Source organism: Hyperolius riggenbachi, chromosome 1 (assembly GCF_040937935.1).
Source record: "Hyperolius riggenbachi isolate aHypRig1 chromosome 1, aHypRig1.pri, whole genome shotgun sequence".
NCBI classification, from domain to species: domain Eukaryota; kingdom Metazoa; phylum Chordata; class Amphibia; order Anura; family Hyperoliidae; genus Hyperolius; species Hyperolius riggenbachi.
The window spans coordinates 117,083,680-117,108,451 of NC_090646.1; the positions used below are offsets into that span (position 1 = coordinate 117,083,680).

At 40.7% G+C, this 24,772-nt stretch overlaps 1 protein-coding gene across 7 annotated transcripts in view; it reads left to right on the forward strand.

Annotated features, from left to right (window-relative positions):
• The window catches only part of PCDH7 (protocadherin 7), a 1,071,285-nt gene that overhangs the window by 19,583 nt on the left and 1,026,930 nt on the right, over positions 1-24,772 (forward strand). The window contains exons 2-3 of one of the 7 annotated variants that reach the window (XM_068278435.1): positions 10,621-10,682; positions 11,097-11,121. The exons of 5 other annotated variants lie outside the window; for them this stretch is intronic. In XM_068278435.1, the coding sequence (XP_068134536.1) occupies positions 10,621-10,638 (18 nt within the window). In that variant the 3' untranslated portion in view covers positions 10,639-10,682; positions 11,097-11,121. Of the gene's footprint in view, positions 1-10,620; positions 10,683-11,096; positions 11,122-24,772 lie in introns of those variants that run through there. One more of the 7 variants, XM_068278431.1, reaches the window with a different exon arrangement.

The window sequence follows — 24,772 nt, forward strand, 5'->3', positions numbered from 1 at the left end:
CTTGCCCTGAGTCTACAAAGGATGACATTTTGGCCTTTTTATATGAGCAGTAATGAAGATGCCTGAAGAAAATGCTTTTAGGCCTCTTATCAGCGGACGGCATGGACACCGTTTGGCTGCAACACTACGCATGTCATTGACATACAGTGGTGTTACCTGGTAAGGAAAAGTTAAAAAATAAAACAGGTGCTCAGATGTGGCATAATGGGGGGTGGGGACATTTTTCCAATGCCGAGCACTAGCAAGAGCTGAGCCGGTGCACATCTGATGGGTAGGAAATTCACAGCTTTTCCATGAATTTTATGGTGCCAGCTGTTAGTGGTTATGAGGCAGCTAAGCCAGGAACTTAACCACTCTCTTAACCATGCCTCCACAGTGAGTTCTATAATGAAAAATAATCACAGTAACTCCATTGCTCATATACACCTATGTGGTTGAGGACCATAACAAAACTAAGATGCTGGAAGTTATGTTCTTTTAACCATTTGACTTCTAAGTTCATTATTATGAAAGGACCTGTAGCTTTATATATTTGCTGGTTTAGAGGATTGTGATTTTTTGCCTTTAAAACTGTCACCTTTAAAAAGGTCTAAGATATATAAACAAAGAACAGCTTGAGGTGCTTAATCAAAAGCTATAAACTAACATGTATTTATGTACATAATTAAATAGGAAGATCAAAGATTCACCGAATATGATTTAAGACTTTTTATTCAAAAAGCTTTGCACTCAGAGGTCCGTAAATATCGTTGAAACTTGAGCTGAGAAAGTGGCTATAGGTAGTGAAACACGTTATCATTATTGTGCAACATTTAAAAAAAAAAAAACAACAACTCTGAAATCATACTCAGGGAATCTTTGGGAAGGTAAGCCCTTACCTATCTTCCTATTACATGTGGCTGGATAGTGTAATGGTTAAGGGCTCTGCCTCTGACACGCGGGACCAGGGTTTTAATTCCGGCTCTTCCTGTTCAGTAAGCCAGCACCTATTCAGTAAGGAGACCTTGGGCAAGATTCCCTAATGCTGCTACTGCCTATAGAGCACATCTTAGTGGCTGCAGCTCTGGCACTTTGAGTGCACCAGGAAAAAAGTGCAATATGCATGTTATTTTTCTTATCTTATACATACATGCACAAATATCACTTTTAGTTTATAGCTTTTAGCTGTTTTTAGCTTCTATAGTTCTACCCTTGGGGGGTTGTTGAATTTAATGTTCTACATGTACAGTAAGGTTGATTTTTATTATTTTTTTTTTGGGAGCTGCCCCATCTGGTATCCAGATAATCAAGTCTGAGTGGGGTGGTACTTCCCCATATGCTGATATAAGTGGTTGCCTGAATAGCAGCCCACACTTGTAGGCATCTTTCACAGTGGGATGTTAAAGTCGCACGTTACAAAAAATTATAACACAGACTAACGCACAGCAATGCAAAGTCTGTGTGAGATTCACAGTGCACACATTGTGTTGTGTGTAACGTGTAGCAATATTTAGAAAGTGCTGCAGGCTGTGCGTTTAGCAATAAATTTGCTGCGTTATGTGTGTTGCACATGCTCAGTAATGTTTTTTTTTTTTTTTTAAATGTAACGCATGCGCTATTTTCGTTCCATCAGTGTGCGATGAAAACAGCGCACCAAGAGACACATAACGCTATGCAAAATAACATCCAATGTCATAACCTACATGCAGTGTGTTAGGGGCACGTTGTGCGACTTTAACGTTGCATCAAACGCAACGTCCCACTGTGAAAGAGTCCTTATATATAGACTTATATTGAGTATAATACTATCTACTGTTCTACTTGTCCTTTGCAGCAAGGAACATACTACACCAGATTGGGCTTCCAGAGTCCCTGTGCTTTTTTGTTTGTTTTGTAACTACTATGGTCTAAAGCCCAATCTACACGATACGATTCTTTGCGCAATTCGATTAAGATTCTATTTACGATACGATTAAATCCGACATGTCCAATCGGGATTCGATTCAATTCGATTTTCCATTGCAACAATGGCAAATCGAATTGAATCAAATCGAATCCCGATCGAACATGTCGGATTTAATCGAATCGTAAATAGAATCGTAATCGAATCGCTCAAAGAATCGTATCATGTAGATGAGGCTTAAGATATAAAATTCTTCTGTCATTCGTTTATTTTCCATTTTGTTAGGCTGGGTTTTTTTTGGTTTTGTTTTGTTTTTTAAGTTAATTCACTGACCAGTTAGTATTCAGCAGTTTAATATAGTCAGTCAAAAGTAAAAATGATTGGCTGCTCTGTATTACTACAAAATGCATGTCAGTCTTTGCCTCATTTATGACCTTTGGGTGTCCAATATTGTACGTTATTTACATATCATATATAACATTTATTTAGCCCAGTGTGCAGGCATTAAGCTGCAGCGCGGTAAAGGTCGCTAAGTGGCTTACCACTGAGAATCATAGTTCAAAACACTTTAAATGAGTCCATAATTGTTAGGTCAGATATTTTGTTTTGCAATATGGGTTGTATTGTCATTATTAACTCTATTGCTTGTTTTAAAAATAGCATTAACTCTGTTTCTGGCTATCAGAAGTTTTTTTCTGTTATGTCTTTTATCACAACGTGTAGTCCTAGGCCTAGCCATACATAAAAGAGACCTGATTGTTAAAGTAACTTACATAACTATATTATAACAGGCACTATAAAGTGTTGTAATATAGCTTTAGGATTGTGCTGTATAAATATGATTATTCTACTATAAATAGAATTATTCAACTTCTGAAGAGTCCAGTAGCATAGCCTATGCTTTCTTACGAGGGACATGGCCAAGATTCCACACACTCTCTTTCCTATTCTGTGGAGGAGGGGTTTCTGAGATGATGCTCAAACTCACTCTTATTGGGGTGGATGGAGGATGATCATCAAAAAGGGTCAGGGTTCTGATGGTGGACTTTGCAGAATGCCACTGTGCATTGGTCATGGCATGTTTTTGTTTTTTTTAATGTCCTTTTATGTTCATTTAGCACATGGACAATGAAGCAAGTGTATGTGTGAGAGTGTGTTGTTAATACATTACATTTTGTACATGTGGGGGTTGCAAACTGCTATAAAGTAAGTAAATGACAGCTGAGTAACTATCTGCATAGCCACTGGGTACCACCATGATGACAAAATTGGACATATTCATGCCTTCTCACACATTGAACAGGGAGGAATTGTAGCTGCAGTGCTGATCACAAAGAGTTAACCTCTTTCAGGACAGGGAGGAGATGGGTGTGGTCAGGTGATTTGCTCTGCGCTGGGGAAGGAACTCCCTCATTCTCCTGCCAAGAAGGAGCTACAGGAGCCAGCTAGCCAAGTACTTCACTACAAAAAGTAAAAGGCATACAATGCAAATAATGCTTGTACATTGCTAATTAATTTAGATTTACTGTCACATGAAATTGGAGGCTGAAATACAGTTTGGCATTATCAATAGAGGTGGTCAGTTAGATGCTAATAATTCCGATTTGCATAGAAATGTCATACAAATTGTGTGTAGCTTGGCATTATGCCAATCAAAATCAACAGGGAATGCATATGAATATTAATTATTAGCCTTCTGTAATTATCAATTGGCTACATTATTTTGATGTTTCCCATGCTGTATTAGAATCGTATAAAAGACAGACTTTGCTAGTTTCTGCAGGCAGAACATCAGCTCTTCGGGTACTTCTTCATCTCAGGCACAACAGGAACGTGCTAAAATATTCTGCACATCTTCTTCAGCACTGTATGTAGGTGACTGTAAAGGCAAGCAGTCTTATGCTTGTGTGTTTGTGTATGCACCCCTGTGTCTCAGTGTGTAATATGGAAGCGTCTGGACAAGCGGCAAGCCACCGTGAAACATTTAACCATGTTCTCGCATGGACCAAACGGGTTAATCTGGTGTCATTGAGACTTGCGATGTGTCGAGATAACAGCTTAGAGCAGCCAGGCGCGCACTGTGCTTCACAGTTCACAAGATTTCTATGCAGGTATCAAAGAACAGATAAAACCTCACACATTTTACAGCAAGCGTCACCTGGAGGATTTTCCAAACAATTCTCTCCCCAATAAATGTTGCTGCTGAAGGCTGGAAGGTGTGTGCTTTTTACTGCTTGTTCGATGCATTAGATGGTACATTGTTTGGGCAGAGAGTGCTTTATGTCAGCTAATGCGTGATCGTGTTGTAACTCAAAACGTAACCATAAAAAGAGTGTTTCCTATGCATTGAGAGCACTAAGAGAGTAAGGGTGCCCATTCCTTTATCGATTTTCCCATTTGGTTCCCTGCAGATTTGATTTATCTGCTGGCTGAGCAATGATTCCCCAAAATGTTAGATCAATTTTGACCACAAATTGATTGAAGGTATTGATCGGACAGGACAGAAAATCTAAACCTAGTCTAGTGTTCTCCCTAGATATTTTTCCAGCTGGGTGGCAGGGAATAAGTAGCCAGGTGTGGAGCGATGAGAGAAGGTAGGGCTGGCGCTTCTCTGTGCAACTCTGCTTCCAGCATAGGAGGAGGTGAGTCTATGACAGCAGGGTGCTCACCAAAACTAGCCGGGTGGAGCACCTGACTAAAAGAGCCTGGGGAAAACACTGTAGAACAGGAGCACGCCTACTGCTGCCAGACCAACCAATGGGCTCATTGATCCCCTACTCATCCCACACACTCATATTTAGTCATTCACCGTGCAACGTCCCTCTCCCCTACATAGCAACAGGTGCATTGCTAGCCTCCTAAACCCCAAACTGTCAGACAAGGGACTGAGTCCTGATCTCTTAAACCTCATACACATGCCTGACTTAAGTCTACGACTGTCTCAGCTGACAATCAGGCATGTGTACAGCACCCAATGACCTCCCCATGCCCAGCTGTGAATGAGTCGCCAGGCGGATCTACTCAATACCAGTGACGCTGATCCCATTGTCTGCGCCTCTAACCCCCCTTTCCCACCACGAGATGTCATGCATGTGCTGCTTGTCATCCCTCTGTTGTCCCCCCTCATAGCAACACAGCGCATCATCAGCCACACAGCTGACATGCAAGCCTTGGCCAGTGATGTCGCCCTAGGGGATCAGGTCCTGATCCCAGATGGGTGACATAAGTAGAGAGTGTGTACACGGCCTTAGGGCAACAATGCTTGTAATTGTGTGTGAGGAATTTCACTTGTCCATCGTTATATTTTTGCGTCACTGATATGAAGCTGAAACCTCCAGTCTGGGCAGTGATTAGCTCACAGTAGCAATCAATAGTCAGTCATTCAGAAGAACCAGCATGGCTGGGTTAGTTCTTTGGTGCCTCCCCACCTTAGCTGTCTGTTCAGCCTTGGAATTTGGGTGTAATTTTATCTTTATTACTATCTGCGGTGGAGCCTCAGAGTAGTAAAATTAAGAGCAGTAAAATTAAGATGAGGAAAAAGGAATGTACATAAAAAGCAGTAGTATAACGTGTTGCGTCACGTAAATGTACTGACTGTGCCAATTCTGGTCTTCTTAGGAGTCTGCTCCTGTGTAAACATCACATCAGCATGATTACTGTATGTTAGCAAGCTCAGACTTGGCTGTAGTTTCCTAACACAGTACTGTACTCTAACCACAGGTGACTGGGTAATCTTTGGGCACAACTGAGGAATTGGTTGGATTGCAGCTAGTGCCACAAACACTGTGGCCCATATTCAATCCACCTTTTCTCCTAAGTTTTCTCCTAGGTGATATTTTCACATCTTAGCAATAAAAATGCCTTTTAAGCCACCAGCAAGCAAGATAATTCTCAGTATGATTTTGACAGTACCTTTGCATGCGTACCTATGAATCGGATGCCAGGAGACTTGGGCACGGGATAAAGCCAATAAATGGCTTACTCTGCTCCTGCACAAGTCCCGGCAGCGTTAATTACTATTCCCCCTCCAGCTCAACGTGGATTGTGGGGAATTATGTAATTTGGCTTCCAGCCATAGCTAGAGCCTGAATTACAGTGTTATAACAGTAACTTAAGCTCCGTCTTCTGACGGGGCCGAAGTTACTCACTGAGCGTCACTATAGCTGTAATTCCTATCATGGTCTATGGCGGCACCGGCTGTGCCCAAATCTCCTGCGCTGTTTTAACAGCGCTCAATTTTCACCTACTTTTTGGCACTTTTTCAATTGTAGAGTGCTGAAAGATTATTTTTAACAGAATATGAGAAAATATCTCCTAGGAGAAAACTTAGGAGAAAAAGTCAATTGAATAACGGCGTTTTTGGGAACCACAGGCTAGAGGAGATACGTCGTTTTATATTGTGGCAGTTTTATATACAGGCGACTTGTTTTATTGGTGTTGTGTATGTGTGTATTATGCTTTTTTTAAGAAAAAAAAACTTCATGTAAAGTGTTCTGGTTTCTCCATGAGAATCAATGTTTTTCAGGGGCCAATCTTCAGCTTTTAGTGTGTTTGTTTCTGGAGAACTTCAGAATTGTACTTGTAATCCTGAAGCCATGACATAGCAATTTTTTCATTGTGTTTTAGCTTTGAAATGTGCCTTTTCTGTTCTCTGCACAACATCTAATCAAGAACATGTCGGACAGAGATAATATATTGTCTCGTGTTGATAATGTTTTCATATCCTGTGATCTTATCGTATACCTGCATTAACTAATTGCCTTTGTGAGCAATATTGTGCCCTTCTGTTCTCTCATTTAATATGTTTTTTTCTTTTTTTTTCTGTGGATTTGGCTTTCTTGTGCTTGTACATTGAACAATAGGTGCCTGGGGGGGAAAACATTTGGAACAAGGAGAGTTATTAAAACAATACAGTTTCTTTTTGAGTTATATCCTTTAGTATTGATATGGACTGCAATGGGAGATGGGTATTGTCTGTCAGGCGGTGTCCTTACTTCGATAACAGAAGGGGAACTCAGTGCGCTGATTGTGGTCTATTCATTGCATTGTGAAGAGTGTTGTAGTTACAGGAAACGTCTTTATTGATATTACTTTTTTCTGACCAGTGCAAGACTTATGTGAAAAGCTGATGTGTGATGTTGTAATACCTGCAAAACTTAGGAAGGCTCTGTCTTGGGCTAGATGCTATACAGCATGCCACTTTGATTGTTTGCACAATGTAGGCACAATGTTAGCACTGCACTTCACACGTTTTCCCTGACAAAGCCCTTTATTTATGGATGAAACATGTTGGGTTTTAATGTTACTTACTTGGATGTTGTTTAACTAGTCCTCTAGACATGGAGGTTTAAATGTGCTAGTTAGTTTAGATGCTGTTTGGTCCAGTATGTCTTCATTACTCATATTTTTGAGCCAGTTCAACCATTATTATTTTATTATTATTATTATGGTTATTATTTAGTATTTATATAGCACTAAAATCTTCCTTAGCGCTTTACTAACTGTCACTCGGAGGAGCTTCCAATCCAATCCCTATCACAGTCATATGTCCATTGTTTTCTAGGGCCAATTTAGGGGGAAATCCAATTAACGTATGCTTTTTTTGGTTTTTTTTTTTTTTTGTTTTTTTTTGGGGGGGGGGGGGGGGGGGATGTGGGAGAACATGTAAACTCCATGCAGATAGTGCCCTGGCTGTATATATATTTAATTGCTGGAACTAGTTGATAAGGTTGCCTGGTAGACAGGGTGGGTTTCTTAGTGTTTTCCTTCTCTCCTGTGGAAGAGTTTAGGTCCTCTTTTAACATGCATACTAGTTTTCTGCGGCAATCAGCTAGGTGGAAACAATAGGGATTGGATTATTTCAGCCTAACCAAATGTTGTTCCCAGCCTGCCCAGATACTACTTCCCAAATTGACCATTAGACATAATCATTGCCCAAAGTAGTTTTTCCCTACGAATGAGTAAAATTGTCTGTATTTGCCACAGCTTTCTCACAGAGAGATGCGTTCATGAGCAGATGTTATTGATGTGTGCATGTGACTTTGTGTCCACTTTGTTATCATTTCATTGTGTCCCACACAATCTAGAAGTTTGGTCTTTCAGATTGGCTAAATATAAATGCTGAATTCAGAGTTTGAGATGGTACTTGCCTTTTCAATCAGTAGACCACATGCACCACTGCATGGCTTTGCATCATCTGACTTCGAAAGGTAAATGAAAAGCAAGAAATTGTGTAAGAAGCAGAGCTGTGGAGTTGGTACTAAAATCATCCAACTCTGACTCCTCAGTTTTCCACCGACTCCAGTCTCTTTGACTCCAACTCCTCTAATTTGCATATTTCAATCTTGTTGATGGAAAGTATGTAACATAAAAGGCATTTCATCACTGTTAAATGTTAGAAATGTTAAAGCTATATTAAGATGGCATCTGTTTTTGGGAACAAAAATCTTTAGGTCAGGATGCTGACATTCTACCCATTTCAGCTATCTTGGCCTGTCATTGCCAACCTGAATGCCCCAGCATGTTGTTTGTATAATATGATTCACCGGAAGCCCCATATCTGCTAGGTTCCAGCGAGTAGCTCTGCCACCTTGCCGAAAAAGGCCTCTACCTTTTCTATATCTTTTATAGACAAGGCTAGGGACATTTTCTGCAAGAGGGCAGATCTATGAACCGAAACCCAGCTGATACTGGGTTCCAGTGAATCTTATTAAATAGACAATGTGCTGAGACATTATTAAGCATTAGCATATCTCTGTGTTTTTTTATATTCAGTAGGGATGGATTTTATCTAAACTTAGGATATAACTGTAGCTGTAGAGTAGCTGTTGCATATAAATCAAAATTAGTCTTTGGTAAGAGTACTCCAAGAGGGTGCAGACAGGAACAAAGAACATGGATCGGTCCATAGGCAATCTAACTGTGGGTAAGAGTGCAGGTACTCTACAAGAAAATTAGGGGATTCTTCCCCTATTACACATTCTTCATGCATGATTTAAACCAGGTTTATGGGTGATAGACAATACTTCTGTGTTTAAAGTGCATAAAAATGTGTGTGGTTATCAGATTCATATTTTCATATGCAAATATTACATTTTTTTTAAAGTTTACTTTAGGGTCTCTTTTAATAAAATAGAAAGAGCTGAAGTTGCAGGATGATTGTATTCTGCTGTTTTTCCGTAAAAGGATGTGCCAGAACGGAAAGAAGAAATAAATTACACGGTTAAGTCTCTTGCGTTCATTTGTAACTTTGCAGTTTTCTGACATAGTGAAATGACATTTCCGGGACAGCACTCACTTTTTATCATGACCATTATGTGAAAGTTTATGTGGCTGTGCTTCATAATTTGCAGGTGTTTAGTGTCATCCCATGAGTTTTGTTTGGGTTGTAGATGCTTATTGTGTGATGCCATCCTCACTAACCATCTGTGGATAATTACAATCAAGACAGTAATGTTACATACAATGAAGGGATATGAAATACCACTTAGCAAAGGAAGTAACTAAAGACAGGAAGAGGAGAAAGATATAGCAGCTGTGAGTTTGTTAAAGATGGAAGTAAAGCAGTCTATTATGTGAAAGGGAAGCATATTTTGTGCTGAGTGATTAGACAGGAAAGAAGAAAAAAAAATCTCAATATGATCTTGATATTACTTATAATTCATGTTTTTTTTTTCATACGCTGAACAAGTTGGGATTTTGTACTTCTAAGCAGACTTTGCAAAAGTTGCATATGTTATATTCTTTGGTCCGGGGAGGACACTTCTTGCTATATTATATGTGCAAAACTTAAATTGGGAATGTTGGGTGATAAAAAAAAATGCTCACTGTAATGCTAGATACACACCATTGAATTTCTCGCCAGATGGACAGGTTGAACCAATAATTTCTAACATGTCCAATCTGCTCCTGATTGATAACAGAATTGATTTTGCACGGCTTGAAAATTGACTCCCGATCTGGGAGCAGATCGGACAAGTCAGAAATGATCGGTTCCACCCGTCAATCTGACAGGAAATAGAGTGGTGTGTACATAGCATAAAGTATTCCAATCACCATGCAATCCTGATTGTAACATCATATCACTTCCATATTATATGAAAGCTTTCCTAACCATATCAGTTGAAATAATTCTCAGTGTGCTGGTCCTTCTACTACATGGTTGTGGTAAGATTGTACATTCAAGATTGTATGGCCATCATTTGAGGTTCCTGCATATATCTTTGTTTATCCTTTGATCTATCTCTTTGTACCTGGGTAGCTTCTGGATCCTGCATGCATGCTTAGAGTACCTAAACACAAAGTAAAGCCATGCATCGGCACACAACTTTACCAGATGTAACAGTCACTCTCATCATGTTCTACAACCGTCTGCTCCCATGCTATGCATATACAGCCCTATGGGTGATGGGGGATGTGAGAGGAAGAGGCTACCTGGGAACAAAGCAGTTCTGGAAGATTTTGCATGCTTAGAAGCAACATGTGAGTTGTCAGCATTCCTCAGGGGCGGGCATTTGAATTTACATATTATTCTTCAGGGGCAGGGACTAGACAACAAAAATGATGCATCAGAGCCCATTGAGGCCTTCACCACAACAGAAAGCATTCTGTCACTGCCTCTGAATTATTTGCTATTTTTTATTTATTTACCTATTTGTTTGTTTATTCATTCATTCAGTCATTCGTTTTATCTTTTATGTTTTTGTGCATATTTTTACTCTTCACATTTTCTTTTCCAGTCACATTTTTTGTTTTGATTTCTTCATGTGGGCCATATCACCTGGAACAAGTGAAACATTTGGTATGTAACTCCGCTCTCATAAATGCCAATGGTTAAAGGCTAAGCTTCATAATCAGCACAAATTAATCCTCCTATCCTAATCTCTCATTTCCCGCTTAAATATTTATTTATTTTTTGTATGCATGATGACCAACTAAGGCAGCGATATACATTATTACCATGCAAATTTACATAATGAAAACACACTTCTTTGATCTGAGCGTTTCAGGTCTCTAGCGGCTTATTGTAAGCTCCTGTGCAAACAGCTTCTCTTTTAATGCTAGGTCTGCGAATGTAACCACAGAAGCAATAGAGTCTATTTTCGCTTCAATCAATATTGCTTTAGCGGGTGTGCATATATATCCTTCTTATATTCTTTCTTTACACTATGTATTTGATTTTTTTTTTCATAATAATATAAATCTATTACTCTAGGAAAAAAAAAGAAAGAAAACATTTTCATTTACCTCAACTGATCTTGGAGCAATATTTTATTCCCCCCCCAACAAGAAGAGTTTTGCCAAATAGTATATGAATCAACATGTAGAAATGTGTTAGAATTTGACTGGTAATTTAGTCCGGTTTATGAAAACTTAATTAACGTGCACCCGAGGTGAAAATAAACTAATGAGATAAACAATTATATTTATCCTCCTACTCCTACCAATGACTTTTTAAGTATTCCAGGGTTTTATTTAATATTTAAAAATGTACAGAGTAGATTTAATGTCTTGCTGTCTCTAATCAGTGGCAGCCTATGAAGTGTCCTAGAGTTAGAAAAAGTTAGAAGGTTCATGTATTTTATCTCTCCCTGCCCTCAGAAGTTGTATTCTTCCAGGAAAACTTTTATGGCTGTAATTTGCTTATCAGTGATGTTTACTATATTCCCAAAAAGGTATAGACAGGACCAAAGCCGTCACTTCCATGCCTAGAAATGAACTCTTTCAGGCAGAAAAGTAAAACAGCCTGGTTATTAATATGTTTTGTACTGTGTACATACACATGTTTATCTCATCAAGTCACATATCGCCTTGGGTACACTTTAAATATTGAACAGTTTGCCTGGGCAGCAAATCAGGTTTTATTCAAAATCTGATAGGTTAATGTGGGGCAGCTGATTTTTGTACCATTTGTCCTAAATCAGCTTCTGTACTTTTTAGAGTATCACTGCTTTTTTGTTAAAGAGACACTGTAACAAGAAAAACGTCTCCTAGCGGGTACTCACCTCAGGAGGTGGAAGCCTCAGGATCCTAATGAGGCTTCCCCTGTCCTCCTCTGTTCCACGGGGGTCGCGCTGCAGCCCTCTGAACAGCGGCCCGACAGACCCGACAGCCTGTTCAATATTTACCTTTCCAGGCTCCAGTGGGGGTGTTGTTTTGGCTCTTCTGACGGAGATAGGCGGAAATAGTTGATCTCTGTCGGGCCCGCTCTACTGCGCAGGCGCAGGAGAGCGGCCCGACGGAGGTCGGCTATTTTCGCCTATCTCCATGGGAAGAGTGGATACTTCGCCTGCGCTGGAGCCACGGAGGTAAATATTTACATCGCTTCCACTCCGGGAGGATTTTCACCGCCGCCGTGGGACCGAGGAGGGCGGGGGAAGCCTCAATAGGATCCGGATGCTTCCCCCACCCGAGGTGAGTACCTCCAGGGGACATTTTTTCATTACAAATTTTCTTTAAAGTATGCAGACGGGCTTTGTGGTAGAACACACAGGAACAAGAAATACAAGAATATCGCTTGAGCAATGAGCCTAGCTAAAACAAATTTACATAAACTCTCATTTTCAGAATGACCATATTTCTAGTTTGCAAATTGGAGACCTTGGTGAATTTTTTTTTCATACTTTGCTCATTTCATTCCTCTAATTGATATATAAAAGCACAAGAAGGTCCCAGCAGAATGAGATACGCTACCAGTTTATAAATTATGCAAGTCAGGGCAGATCAAACCGCCAAACCTTTACACGTACATAATGTATATACTAATTATTTGCTGCTTCGAGTAGTAACAAGTAGTAAAAATATGCAGTTATGTGTTTTGAAACTGAGCTGCAGGCAAATAAATGAAACGTACCATTTAATAGTTATGTATTCAGTAGAAAATGATTAATTGCATTTTAAAATTACGTTTAGTACGGTATTTAGTATATGTTCCGCAGTCTGCCTTTAGATCACCCCGAATAAAAGGTTCAACTTATGTTTAAAGGGAAGGTCAGTTATCCATGATCTATGCCACAAATAAATCATATAGGGTACTCCAGTTGCATCTTCAAACAAGCTCATGCATGTGCAGTTGAGTGTCATTGGGACTGTGAATAGCACTGAAAGCGGAGCACCCCCTTTAGTGGAAGTTGTACCACCCAGCCAGGGAGTGCCATTTACAATGATGGTGAACTTCTGTGGCTTACAGCAGCCTTTTTCAACCTTTTTACTCCAGAGGAACCTTGTAAATAATTGTGGGGTCTCAAGGATCCCCTGTATATATAATGTTTGGTTCTCAAAGAACCCCTGCATTTATTTTGCAGCAGGCATGGTCTTCAAAAGTACTAGTAGTCGTGACTGTTTATTTCACTACCCCTTATTATAGTGTCTCCTTATTCTAGAGGCTTTTATTAATGTGTTCATAAATAACCCCCAATTTAGTGCTTCTTTTTACAGTACCCCTGAATATAATGTGTTCTATTATACTTCCCCCACAATTAGGCAAAATGTCAAGGAACACCAGCAGAGTACTCAAGGAACCCTGGTTGAATAAGCCTGGGTTAGAGGGTATCTTATTTTAGCATTATTTTCTAATCCTCTTTATAGTCTACACCCCTGTGTGGGGGAGAAGGCGCGGTGTGTTACGCAGGTAGAATTACATTTGCACACAGAGCTGATTATAACACCTGTGCGCTTAGCAGGTAAGGCACCTCAATAGCTGACCATATAGCTGACGTCAGCAGTGTATTTGGCTCTGAGGCTCTGTTCCCACTAGAGCGGAGAATGAGCATTTTTATGTCCATTCTCCGCTCATCGCTAAAAGGACAGTGAATGGCGCCTATTTTATAAATAGTACCCGTTCACACTTGTCACACTGCAACGGATCCGCGGGATCCATTCAATTAAGTGGACTACACTTTTGTGTACAGTATATACGGTACTAACTTTTGTGCTGTCCACAATGAACCCGGGCAGGTGGATGTGTTCCCCCTTATAGCCTATGTATGGAGGTAACGCATCTGCCCCGGGCTACAGCCGGACCATCAGAGCGGACAGGGCACTGTCCGCTCTCGCTGGCCGCACGTGGTATGGCTCGAGTAAAAACACAGCTGGTGTTTTTTAAATATTCCAAATTTCAGTGTGATATATTTTAATAGTGTCCTAAAATTTCACTGAATAACTAGATAAATTAAATAATGTAGATAGACTGGGTGAATTCCAAAAAATGATGTCATGAGTTATCTTTGCTTATCTGTTTATCTGTTTATCTCATTATGTATCTCTCCTGTTTGTCTTTACTTGTGATTTATCTCTCTTTAGTTGTCCTAGCTTATGATTTATCTGTTTCCTATCTCCATTATCTTTTATCTGCATCTAAGCCCTATAGATAGACCGAGACACAAATAGATAAATGTAAACAGAGAGATAGAGGCCCTTATTCAATGATTCTTTTCTACTAGATTTTTCATCTTCTTTAAAATAACTTTTGACAAAGTACTATCAAAATTAATTTGAGTAATTTCTTGCTTGCTAGTGACTTAAGGCATTTTATTGACAAGGAGCAAAAATATCACTTAGGAGGAAACACAGGAGAAAAATGTAACTGAATAGGGGCCAGAGTAGAGAGATAAGGCCCAATGCATGAAAGACAAGTTTATGAGTACTAAAGTCAGGATAGCCCCACCCGTTACTCTATTAACTTCACTTTCGTTACCAGGATAGCATTCACATTACCATAGCAACACACATGTTATGGAGTTAAAGGGAACCCAAGCCGAAGCTTAGGTTAAGAAAGAGATATTTACCTAAAGAGATGGAAGCCTCAGGATTCTTTTGAGGTTTTCCTCCATGCTCCCATGTCCTCCCTAACTCAGCACGGTCTCCCTTCACATTGGGATTCCACTTGGAGGCACATGCGCAGTAGCATGAGCCGCTCCTACATGAGCAGCTCTGGCTTACTGTGCATGCTTGCGCTGCTACTGAGTGGCCACGCTGATGGAAGAGGAGGTGCGTGGCCTTGATATGATTGGCGACAATGCCTAGTTGCCAAACTCCCAGGGATGGGGGGCTGCGCTCAGCGAGGGGGGACATAAAAGCACAGAGGGAAGACTCAATAAGATCCTGAGGCTTCCCTCTCTTTAGGTAAGAATCTCATTGTGTACCTTAGCTTTGGCTCTGGTACACGTTAACTTGCGCACTACCATAGCAACACATCCACTATCCTGGTAACAAGTATGGCGCTAATTGAGTAATGGGCAGTGCTCCCCTGACGTTAATTGTAGTAACATTGCTATGCACAGCCTGCACACAGCAAATTTACCTGCCTTTTATGCATCAGGCCAATAGATAGATAGATTCCTACTTCCTTGCTTATTGGTTTCAATATTGTTTTTAGGCTTACCATTTATATGAAATTCTTTACACTCCCCAAATGCTCATTATGAGCACATTTTATGATCTTTACACTGGTTTTATGTGGCCGCTGTTAATCTATATGCAGCATCTACAGTTTAAGCATCTTGTGGGTAATTCATTATGTTCTATGTGGTGACACAGAACCTCCAGCTTACATGGAAAGTTTATTGGGAGACGTACCGGTAAATCCTTTTGCCGTCCAATAAGGGATCAAAGTGGTGTAGGTGTCAGTTATGGGATGATAAATCACACCTGTAATAAGAGCCCCAGTTTTTAATTAGGCCTTGGAGACTTTCACTCCGATAACTCGAACATGACTACAGCCTGTTGTTACTGGATCGCAGCTTAAAAACTAGTGCACATTATAGATTTCCATAAATCCCAGTGCATTAGTACCAGGGAAAATAATAGTCCTATTTGTAAAGTAGAAACAATGAAAACTGTTATAGGAGAACTGTCATGCAGGAGGGATACTCAAGCTTGTTATTGTCTTATGCAGAGTTTCTCTAGTTTGTCCCCGGCTGACCTGAACTTAAGAAAATCACTGGAACAGGAAAATGCTTGTGTAGAAAGGGAGTCTGCGGACATAGTCATGTTGTTAAGGAAGTATGATGCATTTATTTATAGCTATAATCGGAAAGTTGATCTGAGCAAATTTACTGCAGTCCCCAAAGTGATTTCGAGATTACTATTACTTTCCTTGTAAGGTTTTCATTTGCAGACAAAGCTAAGCCTACATGTAAATGTCATTTCATGTCTAAACTGCCTAGATTTAATGCCAAGATTCATGTGTAGGTGAAGGTTCAGGCTGGTTCACCTGGTCTTGGGTACGTAAACTGAAGGGTGTCGCACTCTGTAGCAGAAAGCATAGCAATACCGAAAGAGTATTTGCGCATAGAAGCAGGCACTGGGAGATGTCAGTAGGCCACTGTAAGGCAGGGTCCAGGGCAATATTTGCTAGCGAATGTACGAAAAAGCATTCATTGTACATCTAATGAAAGTCAATAGAAAATTGCACTTCTGCTAAAATTTGCAAAACAAGCATTCACATTTATGCATGCGCAAAAAAAAACCAAAAAACCCAAAAAAACATTTGCATCTTGCAGTATTATTTGGCACATGATGTGAATTCCCACTGACTTTCATTAATTGCGTAAAAAAAAAGAAAGAAAAAGAAACATGGTTTATACAAATGCAAATTTAAGCTAAAAAAAATGCATGCAAAAAAAAAAATTCAGTTTGGCGAACCCTGCATGCTTTCTATTTTAACTGTGGTCCATCCATTTAGCTTCTGAAATTTGTGAACTGCCATGGACTTCTTATTTGTAGTTGTGCAAGCACAATTCCACTCTTATTAGTGTTGTTGTTGAAATCCAAGTTTCCTTATTCGGAAACATGGATAATGTCATCCAAAGCAGTTCAGCACCTTTATGTTCAGAGAGAATCCCGGAGCTGCGTAGGCTCAGTATTAGACTAAAGGAAACTCCCATAAAGACTTCATAATAACAGAATGAACAATACATGATAAACACCTAAGGTAAATAAGGCATAGGGCCATTACTAGCACTATTTTATTGTCTGATGCAGCTGTTCCAGTGTAACGCCCTTTGGAAAGGTCAGTCACATGACCCAGATATTTGTGTACAAAGTGCAGAGCTACCAGCAGAATAGGAGTTTCTTCCCTGGCACACAACCATCAGATGACCATGTCTAACTCCTCCTTCTGCTCCCTGACATTCACATAGGAAGTCAACATTGTAGTCACAGACAGCCAGGTAATTGAAAAAAAGAAGAAAAAAAAACTTTGTGCATGCCTGGCAAAATATTATATATTCTACATAGTATGCATTAAAATGTAAGTTATTACTATAGGTTTACATGATAGCAGCATCTTCGATGGTGCTATGTTCATTTAATACTTAAAAATAAGGCTATCAAGATACAAGCTTACAGTTGGATGTTTTTACTCTTTACATAAGAGACGTTAGACATTTAAACAAGAAGTTCAATCAGTTACAAACACATTTCTTCATCTTCACCTGAAATTAATCAAATCCACCTTTTAATTCATGAGTTGCATGAGGATGAATAGTCATTTCTCCTGTGTCTGTACATGCAGGCTTGGTCTTTCTGCAACACGTTCTCTGTGTTATTCTATCTTGCAAGTCGATTGACTTCAGATTCCCCTACGGTGCCAATACTCATGTAGGGATAATAGCGGCAATTTATACCACTTGATGAGCAATTTGGTGCTCTTGTCAACTTTTTACTGGTAAGGTGATTTTCAGATCATCACAGCAAACACTTCTGTTTGCGCTCTCTCTCTCTCTCACCCTTTTTGTCCTTATTTCCCTCTATCTTTTCACATGTTTTTATTGTTATTAATTTATAAGAGAGCTATTAGTGATGTGTTATGTGCATTTACAGTTCTGTTAAAGCAAAAAAGCAAGTCTCAGAGAAAGCATAAAAAATGATAAAAAAAAATATATAATGAATAATTAAGTGTATATTAGTGATATATGAAGCATCAAGGATGTAAAAGCTTCATTACAAAAATACAGAAAAAAAAAGAATAAAAAGCTATAGAACAAAGGAAGAATACAAATAGAAGTAGAATGAGCAGAGGTAAGGTGTAAAGAAAAGAAAAAATGGTCTCTATTGTATAAAATATGCTTTTTTACTCCCAATTACTTCTACATGTGCCTCTGGATTTGCACTGCAATTTGCTACTAACCTGCCACTCTGAGTGGATTTTCTCTATTCAAGTGTTGATGACATTTTAGAATAACACTGTCTGCAGTTCCACCAACTACATTCTCTCGTCCCGATGAAGAAAACGTAACAAAAGATCGGAGCAGCTCTTAACAATTTTTCATGCATGCCTCACTAATTTTCGGAGAGATGATTTACTTTTTCATTATATGTGTTCTCTCTGTGGAAGTCCCTTTTTTTTTTTTATTCCCACCCCTGCTATTCTAGCAAATCACAAACAGATGAAAGAGAAGTCTGAGCTAAAGCCGTCCAGGGTCTACCATAGCCATAGCTGTTCATATTCTCGCTCTCTCTTTTTTTTATCGCTCAGAGGATAAGATCACTTACAATTCAGTGTGAAGATCAAACGTTAAACAAAAGCCTCTGTATTTCGGTACAGTCTATAGGCCCGTCTAACTTGTGGTGACATCCAACACATTGCCTCATTGTGAGATTTCTCAAGGCCACATCATTTACTTATTAACCGCTCTTTTTATATTCATTAAAGTAAAAATTAATATAAATGAGCGGAAGCGATTTTTACATTTAACCATATATTTTCATAGCCTGGAATTTAATTGCGCTCATGAAATATTATTACCAAAAGGCTAGAAATAGGCATCCTAGTCATTATTTTTCAATATAATTTTTTTTTTCGTAATTTTAAAATGCAGTCTTGTATTAGCAAGGGAGATTCAGCTTCCAGAACCGCAGGTTGTTCCTGCTGAAGATCAGGAACGGACAGGAATGTATTGCTCAAGAGGGTTAAAGTACGCCCATGTCGTTACATCAGTCATTCCATGACCTAAACAATAACAACAAACACACAGCTAATCAAGCAAAGGTACCATATAAGGAAGAATGTGGCAAAATGATGTCACTGGTTTCTGTGAAATAAATAGTTTTTGGCAATTACCTGTAAAAACATTACATACACATTCTAAAATGGATGTGGTAATAAGGGTGGAATTTGTATACTATGACATTCTACACCCGCTACCTTTTAACAGTGCTTTATGGAGTACATTTATTTTATATTTTTATAAATATCTATTCTCTATTTTGCATATTATGCTTCACTCAACTAAGTAATACTTATATAGACATTTGGCTGGTTTGATCAGACATCAGTTGAATGATGGAACCAATAGACCAGAAAACAGGCCTCACACAGGGAAACATATAAACTACTTATGTCCCAGGTGATAACCAAGTTAAGGACCCTAATGAAAGGAGGGAAAAATTCTCACTATATACCACCATCATCACTTAAAGGACAGATGCAAGGTAATTAAAAAACAAAAATCAACTTACCAGGGGCTTCCTTCAGCCCTTAGCAGCCCTCCTGTGCCCTTGCTGCAGCTTCGTTCCCAATCGGTGGGCCCCTCCGGTGCAGATGCCAATGGGTATCTACTGAGCCTACACGAGAGCCGCTCACGGTCGCACTGACATTATCTAGAGTGTTCTGCACAGGTGTACACACACACACACACACAATACACACACACACCCTGATCCCCCTCTTCCCCACACACAGACAACATCTCATTGAAAAGTGTCCTTGCCAATTAAGCAATAACAATCTTCACAAATCAGAGGCCATAATACTGTTTTGTAAATTTCTAAAAAAAAAATCTCAAATGCAGAAAAGCAATGTTGGACTTGGGCATTACCTTATGAAAGGCTTTAGTGAGAGCCTATCTGTGGTTTCCATTATCAGGGTGTTCGCTTAAGCCAGGGTTCCTTAACTCAGTCTCTAAAGGGAAGGTTCAGGGAGGGCTGTACAAAAATAAAAATCAATATCCACTTACCTGGGGCTTCCTCCAGCCCGTGGCAGGCAGGAGGTGCACTCGCCGCCGCTCCGCAGGCTCCCGGTGGCCGACCCGACCTGGCCAGGCCGGCTGCCAGGTCGGGCTCTTCTGCGCTCCAAGGCCTGGCACTTCTGCGTCCCACGCGGGCGCGCTGACGTCATCGGACGTCCGCCGGGCTGTACTGCGCAGGTGCAGTAGTTCTGCGCCTGCGCAGTACAGCCCGGCGGATGTCCGATGACGTCAGCGCGCCCGCGTGGGACGCAGAAGTGCCAGGCCTTGGAGTGCAGAAGAGCCCGACCTGGCAACCGGCCTGGCCAGGTCGGGTCGGCCACCGGAGACCACCGGGAGCCTGCGGAGCGGCGGCGAGGGCACCTCCTGCCTGCCACGGGCTGGAGGAAGCCCCAGGTAAGTGGATACTGATTTTTATTTTTTTACAGCCCTCCCTGAACCTTCCCTTTAAGTATCCCAACAGTGAATGTTTTGCAGAAAACCACAAACATTCACAGATGAGGTAATTATTGTAATTACCAGAGCTCATTAACTACCTCTGTGGATTTTCACAAAATGTACTGTTGGGAGAACTTGAAGGCTTGAGTTGAGAAATCCTGGCCTACGCCCTAATTACTATAATGTTTTTATTTGGACACCACTGACCATCAGTAGAGTAGATTAATTCCTCTTATTTTCTTATGTAGGCATATTCATGCAGAGTAAAACAGGAAGAGAAAGGGACACATCTTTGATTAGCTAGTTATTATTATATGATCAATCATGTGTCACCTCCTTTTAATTTCTTCAGTTTGCCTTTAGGAGAAATCACAGAGTATAATTTGATTCTTGTGATAATGAAGTTTCTTGTGATAATTAGAATAGAACATCAATTGGTCTAGGCTAAATAAGCACCTAAAACTAGACGTGTGGTGTATGTCTTAAATTAGGTATGATCAATATTTCCCTGTTTGAAACTGGATCAGGAAATATTTCTCATTTTACGACACCACTCAATTGTTTCTGTGGACGTTTGATTGAATATTGATCGATCACACCATCTCTAGCTTTATACTGCTCAATGCAGTACAAAGCTATGAGTACCTTAATTGAGTACAGGATGACATGATAAAGATGGACATGGCCAAAATGGCTAAAAGTTGATCAACATATCCTTATTTCTTATTATAATTTAATTAGCATCACTGGTCATACGCAGTCTAATACTGTATATTGAAAAATGTGACTTAGGGCTTGATTCACAAAAGAGTGCTAACTGATAGCACGGCCATTTTCGCATTGCGCGTAATCGCGAATTTTCGCGCCAAACAATAACATTTTTGTGCGCAAACATGAAAATTCGCAGTTTGCGCGCGAAAATTTTATCGTTTTGTGCGGAAATTCGCAATCGTGCGCAACGCAAAAATTTGGGCGAAAACAGCCATGCTATCAGTTAGCACTATTTTGTGAATAAAGCCCTTAGTGTATGTCTTTTGTGCCTAATGGTTCTGATCCAGTTTTGAAACATGCCTGAAGAAGAAACTTAAAGTTTCGAAAGCTTGCAAAGGAATCTTGTACAGTCAGACATTAAAGGTATCACCTAAACAACTTTTGTTGTCATGTTTTTGGATACTGTGCCTAAGCCTACTTAAATTTCCCCTGAATCGGAGGGTAAAATAATTGAATAAAGTCCATGGTAGGCTAGATTTCCTCTTCCTCAACCCCTGGTCCTCTAAGTGTTCACCTGGATACTTCCATCAAATTAGTTTTTTCGGAAGTTCCCTCAAGTAGTGCCATGCTATTCAGAATTGTGCGGACACGAGTAATGACTCGTCAACAAGTGTGCTCTTTCAATGTGCAGGTTGAAAGCCATGTATGCACAGTTCAGAATCGCTCTGTGCCACTTGGAGGAACTTCTGGGAGGCTGAGGAGATAAGAGGACTGAGCACAGGGAGGGACTCCAAGGACAATGAGCAGCATCTGGAGACTCTGGTGGAGGTAATCTAGCACACCTTGGGCTTCATTCAGTAATTTTTTGCCCTTAAGGTCCGCTGGGCGGACTTTCAGGCGACAGTAGCGCGTGTGTACGTTCTGTCGGCAGACGGATAAGGCTGTTTCTGAACGATCCGCTGAGCTACTTTAAACAGCTCCTTGTCTCTTCCCAATCACATGTTAAAACATTACTGTATATCAATACAGAGAGCAAGTAATATAAGCAGGACTTTAGCTTTACATTTCATTGTGTGTGTTGAAGCTCAATGTCAGATAATCCTTATGCAGTACTGAGCAGCTGGCTTAACACACCCTTTCTGCTTGCTCTCAACATTGCCACTAATGTGTACAAGGCCTACAGAGTAAAGTTTAAGAAAAAAGCAATAAATAACCAAAACATCCAAAAGCCAAGTTTGTAGCCACCTTTATTGCCACCTCTGCTACTGTCTGGAAGCACCTGGCATATCCCAGGAGCAATAACAATTTAAACATGTACTTAAACAGTCTCACAGTAATTGTAGGAATTGCAGTAGTTTCATGTCTGTTAGTATGGCTCTTTGTTGTCCCGCCTATTGTGTTCAGCTGTTTACTTTTCTGTGTACACCCTAGCAGAATCCTCCAGTATACTTTTCCATTTGTAAAAGATTTTTCCGAAGGCATAACAACAAAGGTTGCTTTACTGACTAAAGGTAGCCATACACTGGTCGATTTGCCATCAGATTCGACCAACAGATAGATCCCTCTCTGATCGAATCTGATCAGAGAGGGATCGTATGGCTACCTTTACTGCAAACAGATTGTGAACCGATTTCAGCCTGAAATCGTTCACAATCTGTTGTGGTGGTGGTGCTGCCACCGCTCCCCCCGCCCGCATGCCTGCATATACGCATACATTACCTGTTCCGCCGGCGCGACTCCAGTCCCCAGGTCTCCGCTGTCTTCTCCGCACTGGTCTCCAGGTCCGGCATGCTTTACTTCTTCCTGCCCGGCAGGAAGTTTAAACAGTAGAGCGCCCTCTACTGTTTAAACTTCCTGCCGGGCAGGAGGAACTGAAGCATGCCGGAGACCAGAGTGGAGAAGAAGCAGCGGTGACAGCGGGGGCAGTCGCGCCGGCGGAGCAGGTAATGTATTGCCTCTCTATTGCGTCAGTCGTCGGGCACTCGAACGCCGCTAGCGACGCGCTCCCTACCCGCTGGCGATCGACGGTAATTTTCCGCACGGAGCGATCGATGGGATCGGACGAAATGGATCGAAATTTGGCGGGTAGCGCGAACGATTGGCAGCAGATTCGATCCCAGTGATCGAATCTGCTGTCGAAACGGCGGCAAATCGGGTCAGTGTATGGCCAGCTTAACCTCATAAGATTTCATTACAAGCTTTCAAAACTTTAAGCTTCTTCTTCAGGCAGGATACAAAACTGCATCAGAACCGTACCTTGATTATGATCCAGTTCTGTATCATGCCTGAAGAAGACACATTAAAGTTCAGAAAGCTTGTAAAGAAATATTGTACAGTTAGTCATGAAAAATATCACCTAAACAACTTTTGTTGTTATGTCTTCAGATTCTCCCTATGTCTAATACCAGACTACATGCAACTAAAAGCTGTTTGGGATGCTCAACAGACCTGTTAACATTTAAATAAATGCACTGTTGTGGAGTGTTGTCACAAATTTGCGTTTGAACTCACCACCTACTTTACCTTTGTGTTATGGCCATTCCTGCAAGGCTGAATACCTAAATATAATGCAGGGTTAGCCATAACAACCCTTTAAAGAAAATCTCCAGCTTAAAGTAAAAGTCTAGCAGGCTACCTTTAAAAGAAAGTTATAGTTACCTGCGCTGCCTTGTCCCATGAAGCCGCCCCGAAGACCCTGCATCACCTGACTTGTGGCGCGTGGTCCCACCTCCCCTTTCTCACCGGAGAAAAATGCCAAGATATTTACTGCAATTTTGGCTTTTTCTCTGAGGAGAAAGGGGAGGCGGGGCCACGTGCCAGAAGTCTGGTGATGCAGGGTCTTTCGGACATCTTCGCGGGACAAAGCAGCGCAGGTAGCCTGCTAGATTTTATAAGTAGCCTGCTAGATTTTTACTTTAGGCTGGAGATCCACTTTAACCTCTTGAGGACCAGTGGTTTATACCACCCTAGTGACCAGGCAATTTTTTACGATTCAGCACTTCGCCACTTTAACGATTTATTGCTCAGTCATACAACTTACCACCCAAATGAATTTTACCTCCTTTTCTTGCCGCTAATAGAACTTTCTTCTGGTGGTCTCTTATTGCTGCTGCAATTTTTTTTTTTAGTAATTAAAATAAAAAAAACCCTATTTCTTATAATTACCCCTCCTCCCCGCCCTAAATTAGCCCTAGACTTCGATCCATACATTACACTACCCATACATAGGCATCAGCCTATGTATGGGATCAGATTGTGAGCCGTTGGGAGTGACAAGGCTGTCCCCTGTACAGCGCTGCGCTAGATCACAGCGCTGTACAAATGTTTATTGCCGTTTTGTATGTTGATTTCAGCCTGCCAGCTCCGATCGCAGCTGGCAGGCTGATGACGGATCCTCGCTCTGTTCATCTGCAGGACGTGCGTTTCCTGCTAATCCCATCCATCGCACCTTGATGCCAATCGGCGTTAGGCGGTCCCCAGAGAGCCACTCTTCCATCGCCCATCGGCATTAGGCGGTGGGGAAAGGGTTAACTTGAATTCAGCTATCTTAATCAAAAGGCAAATGACAACGCTGTATGTTGCACTTAACAAGTTACTGTAAGTGGTAAATTAGGTCACAGGATTTGCACATGATTACCATCCTTGTGCCAGGCTGAAATGCAATAGACCATCCGTTATTATAACTTAATTTCATGATATTATTATCATCCTCCTATTGCTGTATGATTTCTCACTGCCTGAGTATTGGGGATTCTCAGCATCTCCTTTATTCTTT